The sequence below is a fragment of the Poecilia latipinna genome, unplaced genomic scaffold (assembly GCF_001443285.1).
Source record: "Poecilia latipinna isolate Pla-1442-1.1 unplaced genomic scaffold, P_latipinna-1.0 Scaffold1040, whole genome shotgun sequence".
Lineage (NCBI taxonomy): Eukaryota > Metazoa > Chordata > Actinopteri > Cyprinodontiformes > Poeciliidae > Poecilia > Poecilia latipinna.
Window position 1 is genome coordinate 74,337 of NW_015113656.1, and position 20,137 is coordinate 94,473.

Genomic DNA, 20,137 nt, shown 5'->3' on the forward strand with positions numbered 1-20,137 from the left:
TATTTTATTGGAGTATTCGTTTGATAGTATCTGTACATCATGGACCCATCTCAACAACGGCCTCAACAATGAGAAGACTTTTTGTCAACACAGTATCCAAATGCGGAAATATCAAACTTTCCCCTTTCAACTCAGACTCACATTGTATCTGTGATGTAAGTGTAGGAGCGGATGAGCAGGAGTTAGGTATGTTTATGCGCCATTAAAGCTACAGATGCATATGTGTGTGCAGCTTGTATGCGAGTCCTTTCTCCCACTGGAGTCCCTTCACTTTGCTCTTAATGAAGTCCCATGGAAAGCTTGGTGTAGGAGTGTGTATGTGAGTTTGAAGATGTGTGTGTTTTGCCCTTGTTTTTCTCCCCAGTCTCCTTTTGAGCCGTGGCCTTAATTGGGGGCCCGAGCGTCCAATTAACGGTGAGCCAGTGCGACCGTTTGGTATGGAGAACATGTGGAGGCCACATATTATGATTTCATCCCAACCTGTCCCGGCACTCCATCCTCCCACAAACCTCCCCGTCCACCCAAGGGAGCTCCTCTAAGGTTGTGAGACTGGAGGGGTTAACACGTTTGTGCCGGGCGCATCGTCCACTTCACACCTCCCTCCTGGAGAGAGGTGAGTTTTCCCTCCAACCTGTGTCCTTTGTCAGCCATCCTGCATGTAGGTCACAAATGAGGAAAAGGCAGTGGGTGGAGGAAGAGGACAGGCAGGGGAGAGGGAGGCAAATGTTGGGGAGTCCCTCGATCCCTACTTCATTAAAACCAAATAAAAACAGGGGGTCATTTATCTCTTTCCCTGCAAAGCCATAAACACAAATAGGTTGTGTGTTGTCCCACCCCCCTTCCTCCAGCCTGTGGGTATATATCACACCAGATAAAGCTGGTCTGTGATGATAGCTTGTATTCAATTGGAGTGTAAGTGAAATTTCAGATTGCTGATATGACTGGAGGGGTGTGGAGCTTGATTTTGTTTCCCGTTTAATGTGTATCTTTGAGGCAACATTGAATCACAGTTTTTGGTCCAAATACTTAATGTCGCTGCTGTTCAATCTGCATTCTGGTGTGCTGGGATGATCTGATGTGTAAACTGTTCATGGTGGTAATGGCTTGGAAAGAAGGATGGATTGTAACCCACTTTATTCAGGTAAACAATCTTACTGTTCTCCTATCTGGTGACAGTTTTGGTGAGAGGATCTCCTGTTTGAACTCCTGAGGAGTTCCTCAAGGATCCTTTCTAGCACCACCTTTGAAAGCTTAATCTATTTACAGACTGGATTAAATTAGCTTTAATTACAGAACTACTTATGTGTTTCTTAAAGATTTTCTACAACAACAAAAAAAAAGGTTAAATTCTACATTATTTTAATCATTGATAACCCACTGGTCACAATTATTCCAGGCAACTAACTCTTATGGACTTTTACAGGAAGTAGCCATCATAACATTGGTGGACTGTAGACATAAAGGGATGGTTTAGCAACGATTGTAAAGCAGGCTGTGGTGTTTAACGAATGCTGAACTGGTACCAAGGGGCCCAAAGTGTGCTAAGAAAATGCACCCCACACCATTATACTACCACCAACAGCATATTTGCATACAAAGATGCTGTTCTCTGAGGCTGTGGCCTATGCTTCAAGGTTTTATATTTTATATTGAAATGATACTTTTCATATAATAGTATGAAAAGTAACAAGGGCTTATTTAAGTTGCTGGTGCTTCTGTGTAAACAAAGCTACACTGTCAATGCTCTCACCTCCTGCACTAACAGCTGAACATTGTAATATTTTTCACATTTGTACACCATCTTCGATAAACTAGATGTGTTTGATCCAAAAAAAAAAAAAATCAAAGTTTCTGAAATAATCAGATGAGTTTTCTGATACCAATAACCATTCCATGTTCACAGTCTCTTTAATCCCCCTTCACCATATTTATAATGTCCAATTGTATCAAATTCCTGGTTAATTTGCTATATGTGATAACAACCCATGTAACGTGTAGTTAATAAACAGATTGGTGACTATTATGAATAAATTTTTGCAATTTCTAGCACTGTAAAGGAAGACCAAAGTGAAGATGAGGAAAAATACAAAAGTTATTTCATACATTTCTCCAACTATGATCCCCGAACTCCATTTCAGTCAGCCACCGTGGAATACTGTTGTTGATTTCCTGGAAAATCCTCCTTCTACTGTGGCGCTTCATCAGCAAAGTGTTGGCATTGGGTCCAGTTGACAGATCCAAAGGCAAGAAAAAAAAAAAATCTCTGAAATGTAACTCTGTCATTGTTGCATCTTTCAGATGAGAAACAGATCCCTGTTCAGCTGTCAGGCTGTAGTTAGTTTCTGCCATCTGTACACATAGAGAGAAGTGATGCTAATGCAACTGACGGGTAGTCCAGACTTTCTGCTTTCACAAAAAAATTAAAAATAAAAAATAAACATCTGTTTACTCAAAGTTCTCAAAAGTTTCTGTTTATTGCATTAAAACCAAACACACAGTTTTAACATTGAGCTGGTTCAGCGATGTCACCCACACAAAAACAGCTCTTCCTACAGCTTTTCGCACTGAAAGCCCACCAGGTCAGTCTACAAGAACTCATTATTTTTGGCTTGTTTAGCGCAGTAAGTGAACTGCATGAAGCTGAAACCTCTCCACTGTGAGTTTATCTTCTGATGGCACACCAGGAGATAAAAAGGGAAATTTCCTATGGGAATAGGTCAAAGAGTCTTAAATAGTTCCAGTTAACACCTTTATTTCTAACAGTGTACCATTTCCAAAACTAAATTTGGACAAGCCGTTTGAGTCTAATTAGTGAGGATGGCGTGCTCTCTTCCGCTGCGGGCTCACGCTGTGATTTTGGCTGATGAGGCGGCTGGATTTTTTATGGGAGCTATTATTCCAATCCATCTTCCTCCTTATCTGCTGTCTGGAGCAGCAGAGGAGCACGGGTTAGCTGGAGAGGGGCCCGCTGCTTCCCGTCCTCGTAGAGCCCGTGGTCAAACTCCAACACTTATTAAATGGACTGATGAGTGACAGAGTTTTAACTCAGTTTTAGGGAAGCCTTTCCCGTAACTCAGGCAGAAACGGTTTGGAAAAGCAGCATAGAGAAATGACAATCAGGGTTTGATTTACTAAATGATCCTATTCTTAACAGACCCTCAACTTATAAAATGTCATCTAAGTCAACAATAATTTAGAATTAGGGGAGACCATGAATACACTCATAATACCACATTAATCTCACTAATCTCTGGTTAGGAGTGTGTGAATGGCTTTAATATCAATTAAAGCTGATGGAATGTTTTCAGACCTTCATGAATGAAACAAAATAGCTAATTTAGAAAATATTTGTATTGGATCACAATCCAGCCCAAAAGCATCTGTTTTCTGCTCTGGTCTTTATCCATCGCCACTGAGCGCTCTCTCCTCGTTGTGATGGACGGACAGATGAAGGAGGGAGGAGCAGGAGGCTCAGGTTTCACTTCTCCACCTTCTTTTTTTCCACCTCACCCTTGTGCCCCCTCTCAGCCTCTCCTTGCCCCCTCTTCACCCTCTCCCACATTATGTTCCCATCCTCTCAGCACAGCACAGGAATGGCGGCGCCGCGAATGAGAGGAGCGGAGGATGTGATTGGCCCCCTTCCATCTGTCGTGACTCCAGGATCAAATAATAGGATTGTGTGTGAGAATAGCAGATAATTGCAGTCTGTATTCTGCTCCCTAAGTGTATGATATTAACCCCATGCTCTGTGCTCGCCCTGCAGTCATGGGCAGATGGCCGTGTGTTTTGATATCCGAGCCAAAGAGAGGGAGGTCAGGGGTCAAATTGGAGTTCAAATCCAAAAGAGCACTGTCTCTCTACCTCCTTCTTCTCCCACGCTGGAGAAAATATGGATGTCATTCAAAAAAGGACATTCCATGAGACCTGTGCTCTGGCTGACCCCTGGGAGCCCGATGGAGGCGACTGGCAGGTAGACATTTTATACCCACTAACCCACTTATATACACACTGAGTGGCGTGCGGAGGTGTCGGATTGGAGGAAAAATGTAGCTGTGCAGAGTCAGAGGTCACAAAAAGGGCCATTTGAGTAGATTTTCATGTTTAAAACCCATGTTTGACTGTGAGAGCAGCAAGGAAAGTCACAGGCATGGAAAACCGAAGAAAAACAGTCCGGTGAAAAAAGATCTAAGTAATCTGGATGTAAACTGACGACTTTTACCTGTGGTTTAAAATTGTTTGATGAAAGGAGCAGTGTGGGAACGAAGCATTTCATTCACAACTGAAAGTAGTGAATAATCTATATATTAACATGTTTTAATTTTAGCTAAGAGAGAGAATATCAAGCTTGATTATTCTCTCTCTTAAAAAAGTTGGGAGTTTTTGAACCCCAGAGAAATGTGACTCAGGACTCAGTGAAGAAACATTTTTGTAGCTTAGACTCGTCTTAGGAGATATTTTGATCCATTCCTCTTTACTTGGCACCTCAAAGTTCTCTCTCTGCAGATTTTCAGACAGACAACACATCCTCAGTCTGACTGAAAGTATGAAGTATAAACTAAAGCTTACTCCTCAATGTGGGTAAATTGTCAGGCATGATCTACCTTCCTGACCTGCCATATAAAAGGACGGCTTACTTCCTGCTAAGCATTTTTTTTTTTACTCTTAAAAAAAGTAGGATTCATCTGCTGCCCATTTTTCAGCCCATTTTCTACCCTAGATTTAAATGTTGACCAGGGAGTCTCTACTAGTTCTAATCTTTCTACTCAAGCAATCCAAAAGAAATATTTTTTGAGGCCAAAAACACATTTGAATGTCACAAAATCCCTCAATGAATACGCTGCTTTTTGCCAATAAATAAATCATAAATATCTGTCCTGCATCTCAAACTTAGATCATGATATGCATGAATCTTCGGGAGGAAATATTGAGGTTAAAACATTCATTAAGCATATTCCCCAAATCTACTGCTTCCATGTCCGAGCACGCTCCCACACAGAGCCGTGTCTGTGCAGAAGTGGATCCACGGAGCTGAGCTTCGGTGTAGAATCAGACCCAGGAGAGCTGCTTCACAGGCCGAGGAAGCAGCTCGCTCATTTAATTACTGCCGATCAGGAGCGTCAGAGTGGGAAAACCAGCCGAAGTGGGAAGTGGGTTGAAACGGGTGTTCGGGGTTTGGAGCGAGCTCAGAGCCGATGGATCCAAAAGAAGATATGAAACTTTGCTTTCTTCTACTTGTTTATCAGACAGCCCAGAAGTTTTTGTATATTATGCATCGGTTTAAAAAGAGTAAAGTGAAAATCCTGATGAATGTTGGCTTTGTAGGTTATGGAGTATATGTAATTATGAGTATCAAGTCAGAATCTGATGCTGAAATCCAGCCTTGAATGAGGGTCACAAGCAGTTCAGACATGTACAGATATGGCAAATGCTGATGTACATTTTCAAGAATAAATTAATTAATATACATGTGTAAGAATAAAATAGAGCTTTGGGTTTTGTGAGATCTGCTCAGAACTGAACCTACTGTCTTTTTAAAAGGTAAGTCACATAAATTAATGATGTGTTATAAATGGGACATTTTTTAGGGAAAGAATATTGAACCATCATTTAATTGGCTTTTAAACAATAAAATCCCAACACATGTCTACTTCTGTTGTTTAGAGGAGGAATCTGGGGGAATTTAAGAAGGTTTTGTAGCTGATTAATAAACCTAAAAATGATTAATTTTCAGAATGATAATGCATCATCTATCCGCTGTGCTGAGAATACAGTAGCTTTGTTTTTTAGCTCAACTCAGTGACATGGCGTCAGTGATGATTATGACCCAAGTGCGGATTTATTTTAGAAAATGGAAAGTTGCTGCTTGAGAAGGTTTCGTCCTGCAGAACTGATATGAGATCTGCTGGGACCTGAGAGATGACAAATATTGTTTTCTATTAGTGAATTCCTCAAAACATTCACGATTTTTCTTGTTCATAATTTAATCTTTTTTTTTTTTTTTTTTTTACCTCTACTGGATTTGTTTTGTTCGTTTTAATAAAGCCAATGACTGATTAATCCACATTTGTCTGGACGTTAGTGTCTTGAAAAACTCATGGTACACCTTGAACCTTTTCAGAATTTGTCACAAAACTTCTAACAAAAATCTAAATTCATATGTTGTCTGCCTCTTACCCCTGAAATAAAATAAATAAAATGTCCCTAATTTATTTTGGTTGAGGCATTGCTTTTTATAGAGAATTATTCCCTCTGGGATTGGATGCTGTGCAGCTGGAAGGATTTTTGCTCTTACCTTTTTAAGTCTAAACAGTTATGTGTAACCATGGTAACATGGTGGGTTTTCTATAACCAAGACCAAAGCTTTTGAGGAAGAAACTGGCTTTTGCAGGTAATCCATGTATAGCTGTTTGTGTGAATTGTTTTGAGAAATGCACTCACTGTTTTGCAAATGTCGATTCAAGAAATGCGCCAAAGCAACCGAGACAAACTGGATGATTAAGTTTTAGGAAGAGAAAGAGGGAAAAGTTTATGGTTTCCCTAATAATCAGGCTGGATGGACTTTCCACTGTCAAACTGATAAGTTATTTCCTAAAATATATCACCTTAACCAGTCTTATTTTCATTATTTTTAAACTGTATTTAATATTACAGTAAACATGGGACAGCCTTCTCGTGACAGAGGACAGAATAAAAGTCTAGGCCTTTTCTCCAGCTGACCGCCATCCTCATGTCCCTGAACCCAAACGCTTTCACCACAACAATGTTTTGTGGCCCCACTGTGGGACTTTGCCTGGGGCTTCCCACCGGCCCTCGGTGTATTTTGAACGAGCGCGACCTCCCCACGGACCCCCGACAAGCTTCTTCACCCCGGTCACAGAGGGCTCCGCCTGGGGCCAGCCCACCAGCCGGACCCTGTCGCCTCTTCCAGACATCCAGGGGAGCGGAGCGTGCTCCCCCAGGACGGAGCACACACACCCCGCAACACACACACTGTCTGTGGGACTGACAGAGGATAAAAGGCTTCTGTAGAGGGGAACATGGAAGGAGATTAAAGTGATATTTCGTTGCTTTTCCTTTGATGGTGACAAAACTGAAGTGTTTGAAAGATTCATGTGAGCAAATTAGGACAATCATGTTTCTTTTGAGTGGATTCGTGGCTGCAGACATGAAAAGATCACATGACCTTAAAAAAAAAAAAAAAACGTCATATTTATTTATTTTTCGGGCTATAAAAATGCAGCTAGGCGGTCCAACAGCATGGCTGATTAGCCCCTAATAGATGTTTCATGGCCTGAGGTCTAAGCTGCTTAATAAATATGTCCACATAAGTTTATTTCCTGCTAATGGCTCAGTCAGCATGGCATCCATTACCGACTGTGATCCAATTTAGAGCCAAACCAGAGTTGAGGAATTTCTCGGCTGCCAATTTCCCGATGAAATCGATCCATGACCAGTCTGCAGCGCCCAGACGGGCTGTGGCTGGTGGAGATGAAGTGTCCGCCTCAGGGTGGAAGATTTTTAAATGTTTGGTCTCACAGGAGCAACGCTGTGAGTTAGCAAAAGATGGTTTTGTGAGCTGCAAAAAATAATTAATTTTAATTGCCGATGCTTGAAACAACACGAAGAAGACTGGAGATGGAAAAGTTTGAAATTCTTCCAGTGGGTTCTGAAAACCCAACATCAATTTACAGAAAATAATAAATGAAATTTTTCAAGGTCGTTATCCTCCAAAACGGTGAACCTCCGTAAGTGTGTTAGTAAGTTTTCTTTCGGGACTGTTCTGTATTTATCTTCACCCATCCTTCCATTACCTCTGTTCTCCTCGTCTCTGCAAAGGAAAATAAGCATCCCCACATCATCATGCTGCCTCTACCATGTTTTTCAGTGGATTTGGTGTCTTCAGGGTAAAATTTCCTCCAAACTTTCTTTGCATCCGGAATATTCAGTATGGTCTTGTCTGACCAGAGAATCTTCTTCCACTTGTGGCAAAAACCTAAACAGGACATCCAATGATATTTTTCTTGCCGTTGAGGGTTCACATTGTTATCAAGCCTGCTGGACAAGGACCGAAGGCTCACCTCCTTTCTGACCCAAAAAACCCCTTTGTGCAGCTAATAATCTGCATGAAAGCCCTCAGATATTCTGCAGTGGACATTCTGAAGAGCGAAGTTGACCCTCCATCTGAAGGATCAGCAGCAGAGAAAGGGCTCCAGCTTTTCTAAGTTTCATTTTACTGCTGCTTCTCCACACCTAAAGGAAAAAAAAAATCTGAAATTAAATGTGTGTGTATATTTTATCATGTCTGCTATCGTCTGGTGAAAATTGCAGGTAGCTGAGTGTTTAACATTCTCTTGTCAAGCGTCCTCCTGCTGGGACAATAAATGCCTGTCCAGTTTTGCTCACAGCGGCGGCTGCAGATTACAAACAGCAGGAGCACACTGGAGTCTGAACACAAAACCGATAAGGACGCCCGTCTCTGTGCTGCTGTTGCTTTGGCTGGCTTCTCCCCTGCTCCAGCAACCCGCTGCTTTCTAATATTTACACACAACTCGAAAGGCAAATGTAGCGTAACTTCAGCCACACACTGCACCCACACCTGGAACCTGTGTGCACATTTCTCTGTGTTGCTTTGACAAAGAAATAGAAGGAAAATGAGAACTAAAATTATAGTGCAAACAGTGAAATTTCATTACATCTTTTTATCCAGGAGTTTGCAGGTAAGGAGGTGTGGATGATTGCAACTGTTGGAAAGTTTTTTTTTTTGTTGTTTTTTTTTGAGGGCTGGAAGGTGGCTGGAATAAAATGTGTGTGTGCGTGTGTGTTACCTGGCTGAGGAAGGAGCGGGAGGAGGGTGAAATGCAGATTTATTGTTGAAGCTGTGACAATTGGAGAGCCGGAGAATGCAGCAATACGACGCAGGAGGCCACTGACACAGCACATTATTCACATGTGCAAGACAAAGAGCCGCGTACGATTTACATTAAAGCTCAATGAAAAGAAAAATTACTTCTCTGGAACTTTTTACATCACATTCTGAGTCTTAACAGGCACCAGAATGTCAAAAATATATGTTGGCTCAGCTCCTCTCAGTAAGTTTAATATCTTGAAATACGACATGATTTACCGATTTAGTGTGTCAGTTTGGTTTCTCACCATCTGCTGCTTTATAACAGCCTTCAGCTCAATTCTTAAACCTGTTTTTGACTATTTCATGGCAACAACAACCATAGGAAGAGTAAAATTTAACTTGTTTTCTGATGTGTTTGCAACCTATTTCATCAGCACTCAAATCCACTGTGTTCTCTGTCCAGTTCTGTTGTCGTCCCATCACAGCATTTCAATCTGAAAAGCACCTGGACTTTGAGTAGGCCTTTACAAAAACCCTGATTGTTACTGTGTTGTAGATTTGCAGCAGTGTTGCAAACCATTTCCATAATAACGAATGGGATATAAAATGTGCATAAAATCTTAATCCACTGAGTGAAAGGCAGACACGCTGATGATCAGCTGATCAATGCATTTGATTAGCAACTCGGGTTGATTTAAAACCAGGAGGTATTCATGAGATTACACCAAACTGTTTGCCTCGAACATTCCAACAGTCCTTTGTCTTTAAGTTTTGGACCCCCACCACCACAGAAAACACTGACAATTGTCACAAACACAGAAACCCGGCGTTTGAGGAAACTGCTATTGAGTTCTGGCCTGGGGAGGGTCGGCTCCCATATCATGAGAGCAGCGGTTAGTCGACTGCTGCGAGGCTCGCCCATCGCATGCCGACCGCAGAGGACGCTCAGGTAAGGCCCCCACAACGAATTAGCCGGGCCCTTCTTCCTCTTTTCCATCCCTGCCCCCCCTCGCCGCCCTGCAACATCAATTTACTGTCATTATGTACTGCTGCCCCCTGCTGTGGGCCCACGGCTGTGACGCCCCTGAGGTCAAAGTGTGGGAGGGGGCTGAAGAGGCTCTTTACTCCTGAGGAGGCTGGAACAATCAATAGCTAGCCACCAGCCGCCGCAGGGGCCCCCCCGAGGGCCCTCACGCCACCAACATTAGTGGAGATGTCTTCCTCCGTAGGGAGGAAGCCTGTTGGGAGTTAATGAGAGAGGTGGGGGCCTGAGGACAGGAGGCAGATGAGGGGGAAACGGACAGCTTGTCAGCAACATCTTGAGTGTGAAGTGTTAACGTGAGCGCTCGCTGTGATGGAGAACAGAACTCTGATCGTCTGACTTGAGTTTCTGACATCTTCTGCGGAAATCTAAGACGCACAAACAAGGAGATTTAAGGCTCCTGCATCATCCCGTCTCCGAGGTAACGGCTTCATTAGAGCTGCGCTGCAGGTTGTGGCTGGTGAATGACTTTATAAAGCACTGATCTGGGAGCTGGACTGTAACATTTAAATCAAGAATATATATTTTCATCATTAATTAAAAACAATCCATCTAATCTTTCTGGGAATTAGTGGGCATGTATGCAGCTGTAATAAGATCAACTTCAGATTTTGGGATAAACTTCAGAAAAATGTCCATCAGCCGAGTTATTTTATCAAGTCCTGATGAGGCTGACCAAGTCTTTGCATGGGCCATCCAGCATTTCATCTAATAATCCAATAAACAGGAAGAGTGTCCCGCATTTTATCTCTAATTTTTAATCAGCACCTCTGCAGGACATAACACCCTCCAAGGATTTGGGTGTCAAACAGGGCTCTTACCGCCAGGCTGTTTAATGTGCACGACTACAGTTAATGAGCTAAACAGAGCGCAATATAAAAGCTTTCAATGTGCAGAAAATCAGTGAAATATCACAGAAATTCCAACAAAACGAGTTATGCTGCTTATAAAGACAAATTCCGTCAGAAATTGAAAAATAACTGATAAATTAGTGTAGCAGTGGTTGAAATTACAAAAATATTAGTTTAAGTTCCTCTTTATTTCAACAACTCTGGCGTCACTCAGGCACAGGCAAACATTTTTCAGAGTATTACTACATATAAAAAAAAACAGTTCAATGTTTAAGAAGCAGCAGAAACAGAAAGAAAAAGGAGGAGGAGGAGTGTAGAAACACATGAACATTCAGGAGTCGACTTTCTTTCTTCCTCTGGTCTGCCGGGCAAGTCCAGGCGACGTCTGGGTTGCCATGTCCACCAGTTTGGATTTCTTGTCACCCTTTCGAGCTCTGGGAGCAGCTTTGGAGCTTTCCTTCTTTCCATTGACCTCTGCAAGAGGAAAATCAGCTCCATAACTCACTGAACAGGACTGACTCAACCTGCAGTAAAAAGCCACGAACAATACATGTAGCAGATAAATAGCAATACATATCACGATAAATACGTGAGCAATATCAACAGATAATATGTCTGAACTCCAAACCAGAATCCAACAGAATTCTGGGAGATGTAGGCAGAGGAAAGGCTTTCGCTGCACAAAACGTTAAGCAAGGTTGGTGGCATCAACAAGCTCACTCACTCTTCGGTTACCTAGCAACAACCTGTTGAGCAACGTGCACAGCAGCAGTTTCATGTTTTTGCCACTGTGCTTCATAACTTCATAATAAAAACAATGAAATGTTAAACAAGAGAATGAGTAAAACAACTTCAGAGGAAATTGTGGTTGAAACAGAAAAAGTCATGTCATCAGTTTGGTTGTATTTCAGACATTTAAAACAAAAACTAGTCAATAATTATCGATGTCGACCGATATGACAACCTTATACCGTGATATATCAGCCAGCCCTACATGTACGTTGTTGGAATCTCACCTTTTTCCTTTGAGGGCTTCCTTTTCTTGACAGAACTTCCTTCAGCATCGTTCTCCCCCGTTTTGTCCGCCGCTTTCTTCCTCTTGGTCACCTTTTAAAGTCAGAAATTAAAATAAGAAAATGTGATCTGTTCTTTAGCTTATTCTTTTACTTTATTGTGTAAAAATTGTCATTGTTGAAGAAAAATGTTAATCAGTATATCTTCTCCTGTGTAACTGCACTGCTACAAATCTGTGCTTCTTTTTTCTGGCCATTAAAATACCAGAAACATCTCCAGTTCAAGTCTCACAGTTCAGAGGGGAACATAAATGTGACAGGAATCATGACCCAGGCTGAGAGCTGCATCTCCAGTTGAGGGCTGAAAGAAGAACCGCTGATAGTCTCAGTCAGAGACTGACGTCTATGAAAGATGACTTTCTCCCGCCACCCGTTTCTCTCCATCACTCCTCCTCCCCTTTATCTACTGCTGCATTTGGATGCCTAATGATGGCCACGTGGCGCCCGCTGAGGAGAACAGATTGGCAGGATAATTACATACAATAACCAGCGCAGAGACCCGGCAACCTTTTGGCTGGAAACACTGGTCCCTGGTGGTATCTTCCATATACACAAAGAGCAAACGTGGCAAAGAAACAAAGAGCGCAGAACAATGGCAGAGGCATAAAAAAAAAGGTGAAAAAAAAGAAACTGGATCAGGATGAGTTTTATGTGACTCCAAGGAACTGATTTAAAATGCAAACGGCTATCCAACTGATCATGAACCGATTTCTGAAAGTCTCAGAATGTGTGTATGCGTATGTGTGTGTGTGTGTGTGTGTGCTGACCTTGGCAGGAGGTGTTGTCACTCTGCTGACATGTGTGAACTCCAGCTGGCCGTCATCTTTCGCCTGGATGCTCTTCAGCCCGTTCTGCAGGATGGACCGCAGCTTCTTGTACGGAGGCGTGTCTTTGTAGTCTAGAGACTTCACTTCCTCCATGAACTTCTGGAGCTCATCTAGAACATGAGCACACCTGCATCAGCTTCAATTATACAGCCATATAAACGGGTTGAGGTCTATCATGCTCAGAGGAATGTTGTTTTATTATGATGGCTGAAGTTCAGGGAAGCAGAAGAAAGAAGAAGATCAAATGTCTCTGCCTTAAAGAGGAGGAGAAAGCCAAAACTGTTGTTGCATTTTAGCGCCTGGTTGGAATAAAGAGAGCCAACCTTCAGTTTTCTTCTCACCTGGTTTTTCTTGAGGGGGAAAACACTTGGACAGAAAATCAGAGATGTCTTCCTGACTCCTAGGAGGGGAAAACATTTAAAGCATTTTTAGGATATTCGGAGAAAGCCAAGCGATCCCAGCTGCAGTCCGGATTTTGTCCCAAGTCCCACCTGATCTTGGAGTCTCTGACGTAAAGCGGGTCCTGCAGCCGGTCCTCCCAGGGGAGCCGACCACAGAGCCACTGGACCATGCAGAAACCGAGGATCTGCAGGTCGCTGCGCCTGGAGGGAGCTGCAGCCCACAAAAAACAAAAAAACAAAAAAAAACAGAGCAAGTTCAATCACACCAAGAACAGCTGAAATACGATAAGTCCAGCCTGATATAATAAGACACTGTTTAAATTCACTTATTCACTTTGTTTTCCCATCAAGAGATCAATATTAATCTAATCCCAGAGAATCTTCCTAGTTTAACACACACAGGCTTGGACATATCACCCCCTCACTCACCACATCACTGATCTATAAAAGTAATAACACTGCGCACTGTGTTTTTTATTTTATTAACACTACTGAGCATACAACACCGTTCAGATTGCTTACCAAGATTGGCCGAGATTAACAGGGAAATAATTTCATTTTATCGGGTGAAAGAAAAGGCTAATTTAAAAACATTGGATCAACCAGATTGTGTCATTTGGACCTACATGCTCCTTTGTGGGCGTCGATGCTGGTGAACTCGATGGTTCCGTCGTGACATTTCTTCGGGTCTTCTTTGTACTCCTTGAGGACGCCGTCAGGTGCGTACCTGTAAGCCAGCCCGTAGTCGACCAGGTAAACCTGCAAGACGGCGCATACGTTCATTTACACACCTCATAAGCTCGGGGGTGCAGTCAGACGTTAAGAAGAAGCTGAAGATGACTTAGTGTGTTGCATGATGGGACAGTGCTGCACAGTTTCCTCTGCACAGGTTGGACAAAAGAGTCAATTTACAATGGAAGAAACAGAGACAGGAACATTTTTGCTTATTTCCACAAATCCCGTCTCTAACATGCAGCTGCTAAAATTAATCCTAACATTGAGGTCAAGGGTTTCCTCTTTGTTAGGTACACCTGTTAGATTGCTCACTAAGACAAATGGCAAATAAGCAGAAAGAAGAGATGACTCCATCTTCTTCAGAGGTTAACATAAATATCAGCAGGTATCAGAAACTTCGAGTCTGTTTAGGTTTTAATAAAGAAGCTGTGTGAAAACCCTGCAGCTCAGACAAAGGAGCTTTAAGAGCATTAAAAAAAATCTAAAAACAGCCACTCTACATGATGTTGAAATCCCACAGGGCTGATTTTTAAATTGTCATTTATAAATAGCTCTTTAATAACAACACCACTGATACATTATTAATCTCCAAATTAAATATTTGCCCCCACCCCCACCTTGTTTGCTGGAAAAATCTCAAAGCTGCTTCCTTTTAATCTCACACACACACATGCTCTGCAGGCTTTAATTGAGTCTAATGAAGCCGTTTGAGTGTATAACAATAAAAAAAGAAAACAACACACACATAAACACAATCATCTCTGCGGTCACAGAAAACACTGATTCTCAACAACAAAGAACATTTCTGATCTTGAACCCGCAGCGTGCTGGTTTCACTGGTACTGACCTGGTTGGGATCTTTGTGGCTCAGAAGCAGGTTTGATGCTTTGATGTCGGCGTGCACGTACTCGTGCTCGTGGATGAACTCCAGAGTGTCCAGCTGCACAGAGAAACAGGGAGGATGAGGAGATGATGAGAGCTGCATGAACCTGGATTTTAGTGTGTTGAACTAGAATTTCCTTCACAAGCTGACATTCACTACAGTGGTGAATAACAGGCTGACTCGGTCCACCACAGAGACTTTTACATTTTAAATTCCTCCTTGGGTGCTGGTTGGCTAGGTCTCCAAGCTACAGTTCTAAGAGTTTTCCTTCTTACACGTTCAGCATGTTAATCTTCCCTTTTTGATCTGAATTTCAAGCTGTATATTTTGCTGTCAGTGTTTTCTGTGTTCTCCATGTTGCTAGCAATGATCCCTAATTTTGACGTTCCAGTCATAACGTTTGACAGCTGCTTTGCTGTTATTTTTTAATATCCTTTTTATAAATTTCAAATTTATAAAAAAAATAATTTAAATTCATAATTTATAAAAAAAAATATATATATTAAAACTATAAAAACGTAAAACTTTTACAAATTTCAAATTTATAAAAACTGCGTAGTTTCTCGGAAATACCTCAGATGTTTGGCATTTATTCAGATTTCTGTAGAAGCTGCAAAAGGAAAATGAACAAACTGGAATGACTGGTGACCCACCAGGCGAAGACCGAGCTGCAGGACCAGTTTTCTAGGGAATTTCTTTCCACATTCCTCAAACTTCTTCTGCAGGTCAGTCCCGAGCCTGTCGATCACCATGAAGCGGTACCTGAAAAGAAAACAGATGCACGGATGAAACACCCAACAGAAACATAATTCTTCCTTTTGCAACAAGTAGACTGATGCATGAAATGTTGAAATGTGATCCAATCACATTTCAACATAAGCTTATCAGATAAGCAGTATCCGCTTATCTGTTGTGATCTGCTTCATTTTAATACATATACATAAACCTTTGGCTAAGTTTAGTTGCATTGAATGTGCTTCCTCAGCAAACACAACAGAAGTTAAATCCTTATTTTATAAAGAAGCATTTGAGATTCAAGCCCAAAAAGTAACCTAAGAGGATTACAGTCATATTATAAAACATAAAAATGATCCTCAGCTCACCTTTTGTCCCCTTTGCTATGCAGACCTGAGCCCCAGTACCTGGGAACTCCCAGATGCTTCAGCTTCTGATCCTTCAACCAGTTCTGAACTGCACAACAAGAGGAAACAATTAAATTAGAGATGGTCTGGTTGCTCGAACTTCCAAAGAAAACTACGATGTACTAGAGTAGGAATGCCATGAGATTACAGTTCTGTGTGTTGTAAGGTGTGTGTGTGTGTGTGTGTGTGTGTGTGTGTGTGTGTGTGTGTGTGTGTGTGTGTGTGAGTGGGTGTGTGTGTGTGTGTGTGTGTGTGAGTGAAGGGTGTTTGTCCAGCGTGGCTGGGAGCTAATCTGCTGCTGGGACAAATATTTACCAACAACGTGAGAGTCCCACATGAATAAAAGATGAGCCTTTGCTTCCTTAGTAATATAGCAGTTAATTGTCAGGGGAGATTGACATTTGGATTGTTATTATATAAAATGCAGAGCGGTGGCCCGGGGGCCAGGAGAGCTCCGCCCTCCCCTCCCTCAGAGGAACCCTCTGCAGCAACACACTGGTTTTAATTAAGAAAGTTGCCTTTGTTTTATTTGCTTGGCCTGCTGCAGACATGCTCGGTGTTCTGATCACAGGGCTGGGAGCTGATGGATGATGATGATAATGATGATGGTGATGATGATGATGGGACTCACTGAGATCCGGCTTGGCAGCTCTCATGTAAAAATGCAGCTCAGAGAAGAGAGGTCCGTTTTCACTCGGCTCCTGCGGACACAACCACCACCGCCGGAGTAAGTCCACATATTTATCCAGTAAAGAAAAAGAAAAAAAAAAGGAGGATGTCCTAATTCATTAAATTTTTAGTGACGAGAAAAATCAACTTAAGCCACAGGGATACACTTCTGTATGAGCTGAATGGACCCACAGTTTGTATCGGAGGGGACGGATTCCTTAAATGTACTCATCTTATATCCAACTGGCTGCAGGATTCAGTTCATACATTTGGAAGTAATGAAACTGCCAAATATTAATCTGTGTTTTATGGATGGAGAATTAAACAATGGAGGAAAGTCTGGAAAACACTCAAATGAAATTCCATACTTTTCCAGATTACAGAACTAAATTTCCCCTTTTAGTTCAGCTCTCTCTAAAGAGTACAAATCATGACAGATGCTGCTCCCACTTCCTCTACTTATCAACAAAACCATAAGATACTAGAACTTCTAAACTTGGAGCAGTACTTCATCCTCACCCTGGCATTTAACTCTTGGCTTTGGGCTCTGAGCTGCTAATCTCTACGCAAGCTGCTTTTCACTTGCAGCAAATTCCTCTAGTTCTGTCTGAAGGTTCTGGAGTGTTTGAAATGAAGACAATATGGAAGAAATTGCACCTTCCATCTGTGACAAAGTCCAACCACAAGGAAAGTCAAACACACATCGTTTTATTTTTGACCAGCAACCAAACTTAACTGCTTATGTAGCAACCAAATGCCATATGGTAAGGGATCTAAAGCCCACACGCGAGGATGATGGTTCTGAGGTTTTTTCATAATAAACTACAAATGACTAATGGTTGGGCTAACATTCAGGCATCCACATGCATTGTCAATATGAAAAGTACACAATTTCCCCTGATTTTGAAGTTGAGCTATCAGTCCAACCTTCCTCTATTGGTTTATTTTATTTTATTCTTTACGTGGATAAAATTTTACTGGCAGGTTCAGAAATACCCTAAGGTATTTTTGTCAATACTGATGTTTTTTGTCTGAAATGATGACAATACAGCGAGAAAGGCGCTGAGTTGGCAACAGTGGGTCACTATTGTTAACCGTAAATGTGCAGACATCACTTGGTGGGCAGGTCTGTCTGTCAAACGTCTCTCACAGCAGAGCACTAGAGGACAGTGGTTGATTTTTAGACCTTTGTCGAGTTAAATAAGATCGATGGATAAGATCAACTTCACATGTATCGGCTCATCACCGATATCCCAAAACTAAGGAAATCAGGGCCGATTTTATCATGCACCTCCAATAGATTTCACTCTGCTGCAGTTAATGAGGCAGACACTCTGGTTTTACCACAAATCACTTCTGCTGAAGTGACAATGTTTTTTCTGGTCTCCCTCCAGATAACAGATATACTTCTCCTCATTCAAGATTTTTCCAAACAGAAAACAAAGCAACCCAATTATGTCTCAGTTGTTTGTTTTTTTTTACTGTTTCAGAGGAAGTACCTCAGAAGGTGTTCAAGTCATAAAAAAAGGTTGGGGACGTCTGAACAATGCAACCGCAATCTGTCTCACCACTTTGATGACATAGGGAGCATCTGGTCCAACGGGTTTGTCAGAGTTTTGATCAGCTGGTGAAAAACAGAGTGAATGTCAGGAGTTGGTAATACTCGTATAAAAAAAAACATACCTTTTATACAATCCTATTTACATGTTTAAAATCAAACAAGCTCAGATAAAAAGCAAGTAGATGCTGGGGGGTTCTTACCCAGGTATAAGAGACCAAAGCCCCCCTTGCCGATTGGAGCTCCCAGCTTCCAGGACTTCTTTCCAGTATCTGTCAGGACTTCTCCAGGTGGGAACTCCTCTGCCAGCTTCCTCTTAGCAGGAGCTCTTCCTTTCCCCACTGCCTTGGCTTTAGGAGGCATCGGAAACGGACGGTCAGAGCTGTAAGAGATAATTCCAGATTTAAAGAATGAAGTTCCAATAGCTGGGCTCACAGACTGCAGCTTGCTACTAGATAGTTTTTCTTTTAAAAAACTGATATAAGGAAGCTCTGTGTGCTCCGATTGGCCAGCTCTGCCCAGAAACTGAAACTTAATAGCTTTATTGATGGATAAACTGGTACATGTCCATGAAAATACTTTCAAAAATGATACACAAGGTATCAGAAATTGTGACATTTATATTCTAATACAAATGACTAATGGTTGGGCTAACATTAGTTAGCCCAACTAAGTAATGTTAGTTGTTAGACGTTATTTGAATCACGTCTTGATTCAAATAACAGAACCGTCAAGTTGCTGTTAGGGTTCACTCAATAAAAGAAAAAAAAAAAACAAAAAAAACATTGAAACATCATTAATAATAAAAGTTAAAAAATATTTAAGTCATCCTTCAAAGTGAGTGAAAAATGTTAAAAAAAGTATTAGTGTTGCATAAAAAAAAACAAAAAAAAAAAAAACTAATAAATTTGTAACGTTAGGGTTTTTGCTTGAATGGATAGTGGGGAGAGCAATATAATTTAATTTGTGAAGGTGAAGCTGTGAATTTAAACAAAAATCCTAAATAAAGCAAATGGAGGACGGCAGATTAATTGGATGTTTATGGAGCTCTGGTTGTGGAAAACCGGAGAAGAACTGGAGCAAATTCCCGGTTTTAGCACCGACTTTGGTGCAAAATCACGAAAAGAAAAAACCGCCCTAAGCTTGACAGGTATATCACTAATGCAATGACTGGATGTCATCTTAACAATGCCATTCACAAATTTTCAACCATGATGAATCTGCAGAACTGAGAGGAACATTGGAAGGAAGACGAGGCAGTACGCAGTATCTCTGCGACCAAACAACTTTATGTTCAGTCACACGGTCGAACTGGGAGTCAGGCATTCTGGCTGATGGCTCTAAACGGAAGATCTGGGTGAAGTCGCGGCTGATGAGTCGTTACAATGGAGTACAAACCAAACCACGTCCACTCGGTGCACAGATATCCACACTGGGGAACAAGTGATGCTCAAACCCGGATATAAAAAGTGATGTCATCACGTAAACTAAGACAGTTCCGAGAACTTTAGGAGTCGAACGCCGAACCTGAAACGCACTAAAGGATGTTATTTCTCTACCATGCCATCAGTTTCTGTTTATAGTGTAAATGAACCTCTGTGTAACCAGATCAATGGCTTTAATGCTACCTGTGAGCCGCAGTGAAAACAAATAAAACCGAAACACACACCGGTTAGCATCGTGCTAACTGCGCAGACTCACTACATCTGATCCGTTTAAAAATAATAAATCTTATGTATACGTCACCCATTGACGAGGATTAAAATAACAATACACACCCTGGATGTGTTCTTTATAGATGATTGTTGGCTAAAATTGTTCGAAGACAGACAAGCAGCAAAACTACCGCTCAGGAAGCGGTGTCACGGCGCTTACGCTTTCTATTGGTCCAACACTACGCGTAACGGGCAGAACGTAAAGGTGCATTCAGGAAACAAAAGCACCTCGGAAAATCTGTATTCAGACTCAAAAGATACACCTCAGTCATCAGAAAGAACCGAAGACGCATTTTATTTAAGAGTTTTAATTAATATAGACGTAATTTATATAAATGATTCACCGAATAAAGCCTACAACAACTAATGCACATTTTACTAATTTTCCGCAAT

General features: G+C 41.6%; 1 protein-coding gene across 3 annotated transcripts; it reads right to left on the reverse strand.

Annotated features, from left to right (window-relative positions):
• Positions 1 to 10,910: 10,910 nt before the first annotated feature.
• On the reverse strand, positions 10,911 to 19,916 carry vrk1 (VRK serine/threonine kinase 1). Of its 3 annotated transcripts, none has more exons than XM_015051309.1 (13): positions 19,808 to 19,916; positions 18,233 to 18,411; positions 18,040 to 18,095; positions 16,434 to 16,503; positions 15,764 to 15,851; positions 15,314 to 15,422; positions 14,625 to 14,717; positions 13,669 to 13,801; positions 13,133 to 13,253; positions 12,983 to 13,041; positions 12,582 to 12,751; positions 11,758 to 11,848; positions 10,911 to 11,215 (listed from the first exon to the last, which is right to left on the reverse strand). In XM_015051309.1, the coding sequence occupies exons 2-13, from the start codon at positions 18,390 to 18,392 to the stop codon at positions 11,073 to 11,075; spliced, it is 1,293 nt and encodes a 430-aa protein (XP_014906795.1). In that variant the 5' UTR covers positions 18,393 to 18,411; positions 19,808 to 19,916; the 3' UTR covers positions 10,911 to 11,072. The 3 variants fall into 3 exon arrangements, with proteins under 3 accessions (XP_014906795.1, XP_014906796.1, XP_014906794.1); XM_015051310.1 differs by lacking the exon at positions 19,808 to 19,916 and adding an exon at positions 19,428 to 19,496; XM_015051308.1 differs by lacking the exon at positions 19,808 to 19,916 and adding an exon at positions 19,020 to 19,397.
• Positions 19,917 to 20,137: the final 221 nt, after the last annotated feature.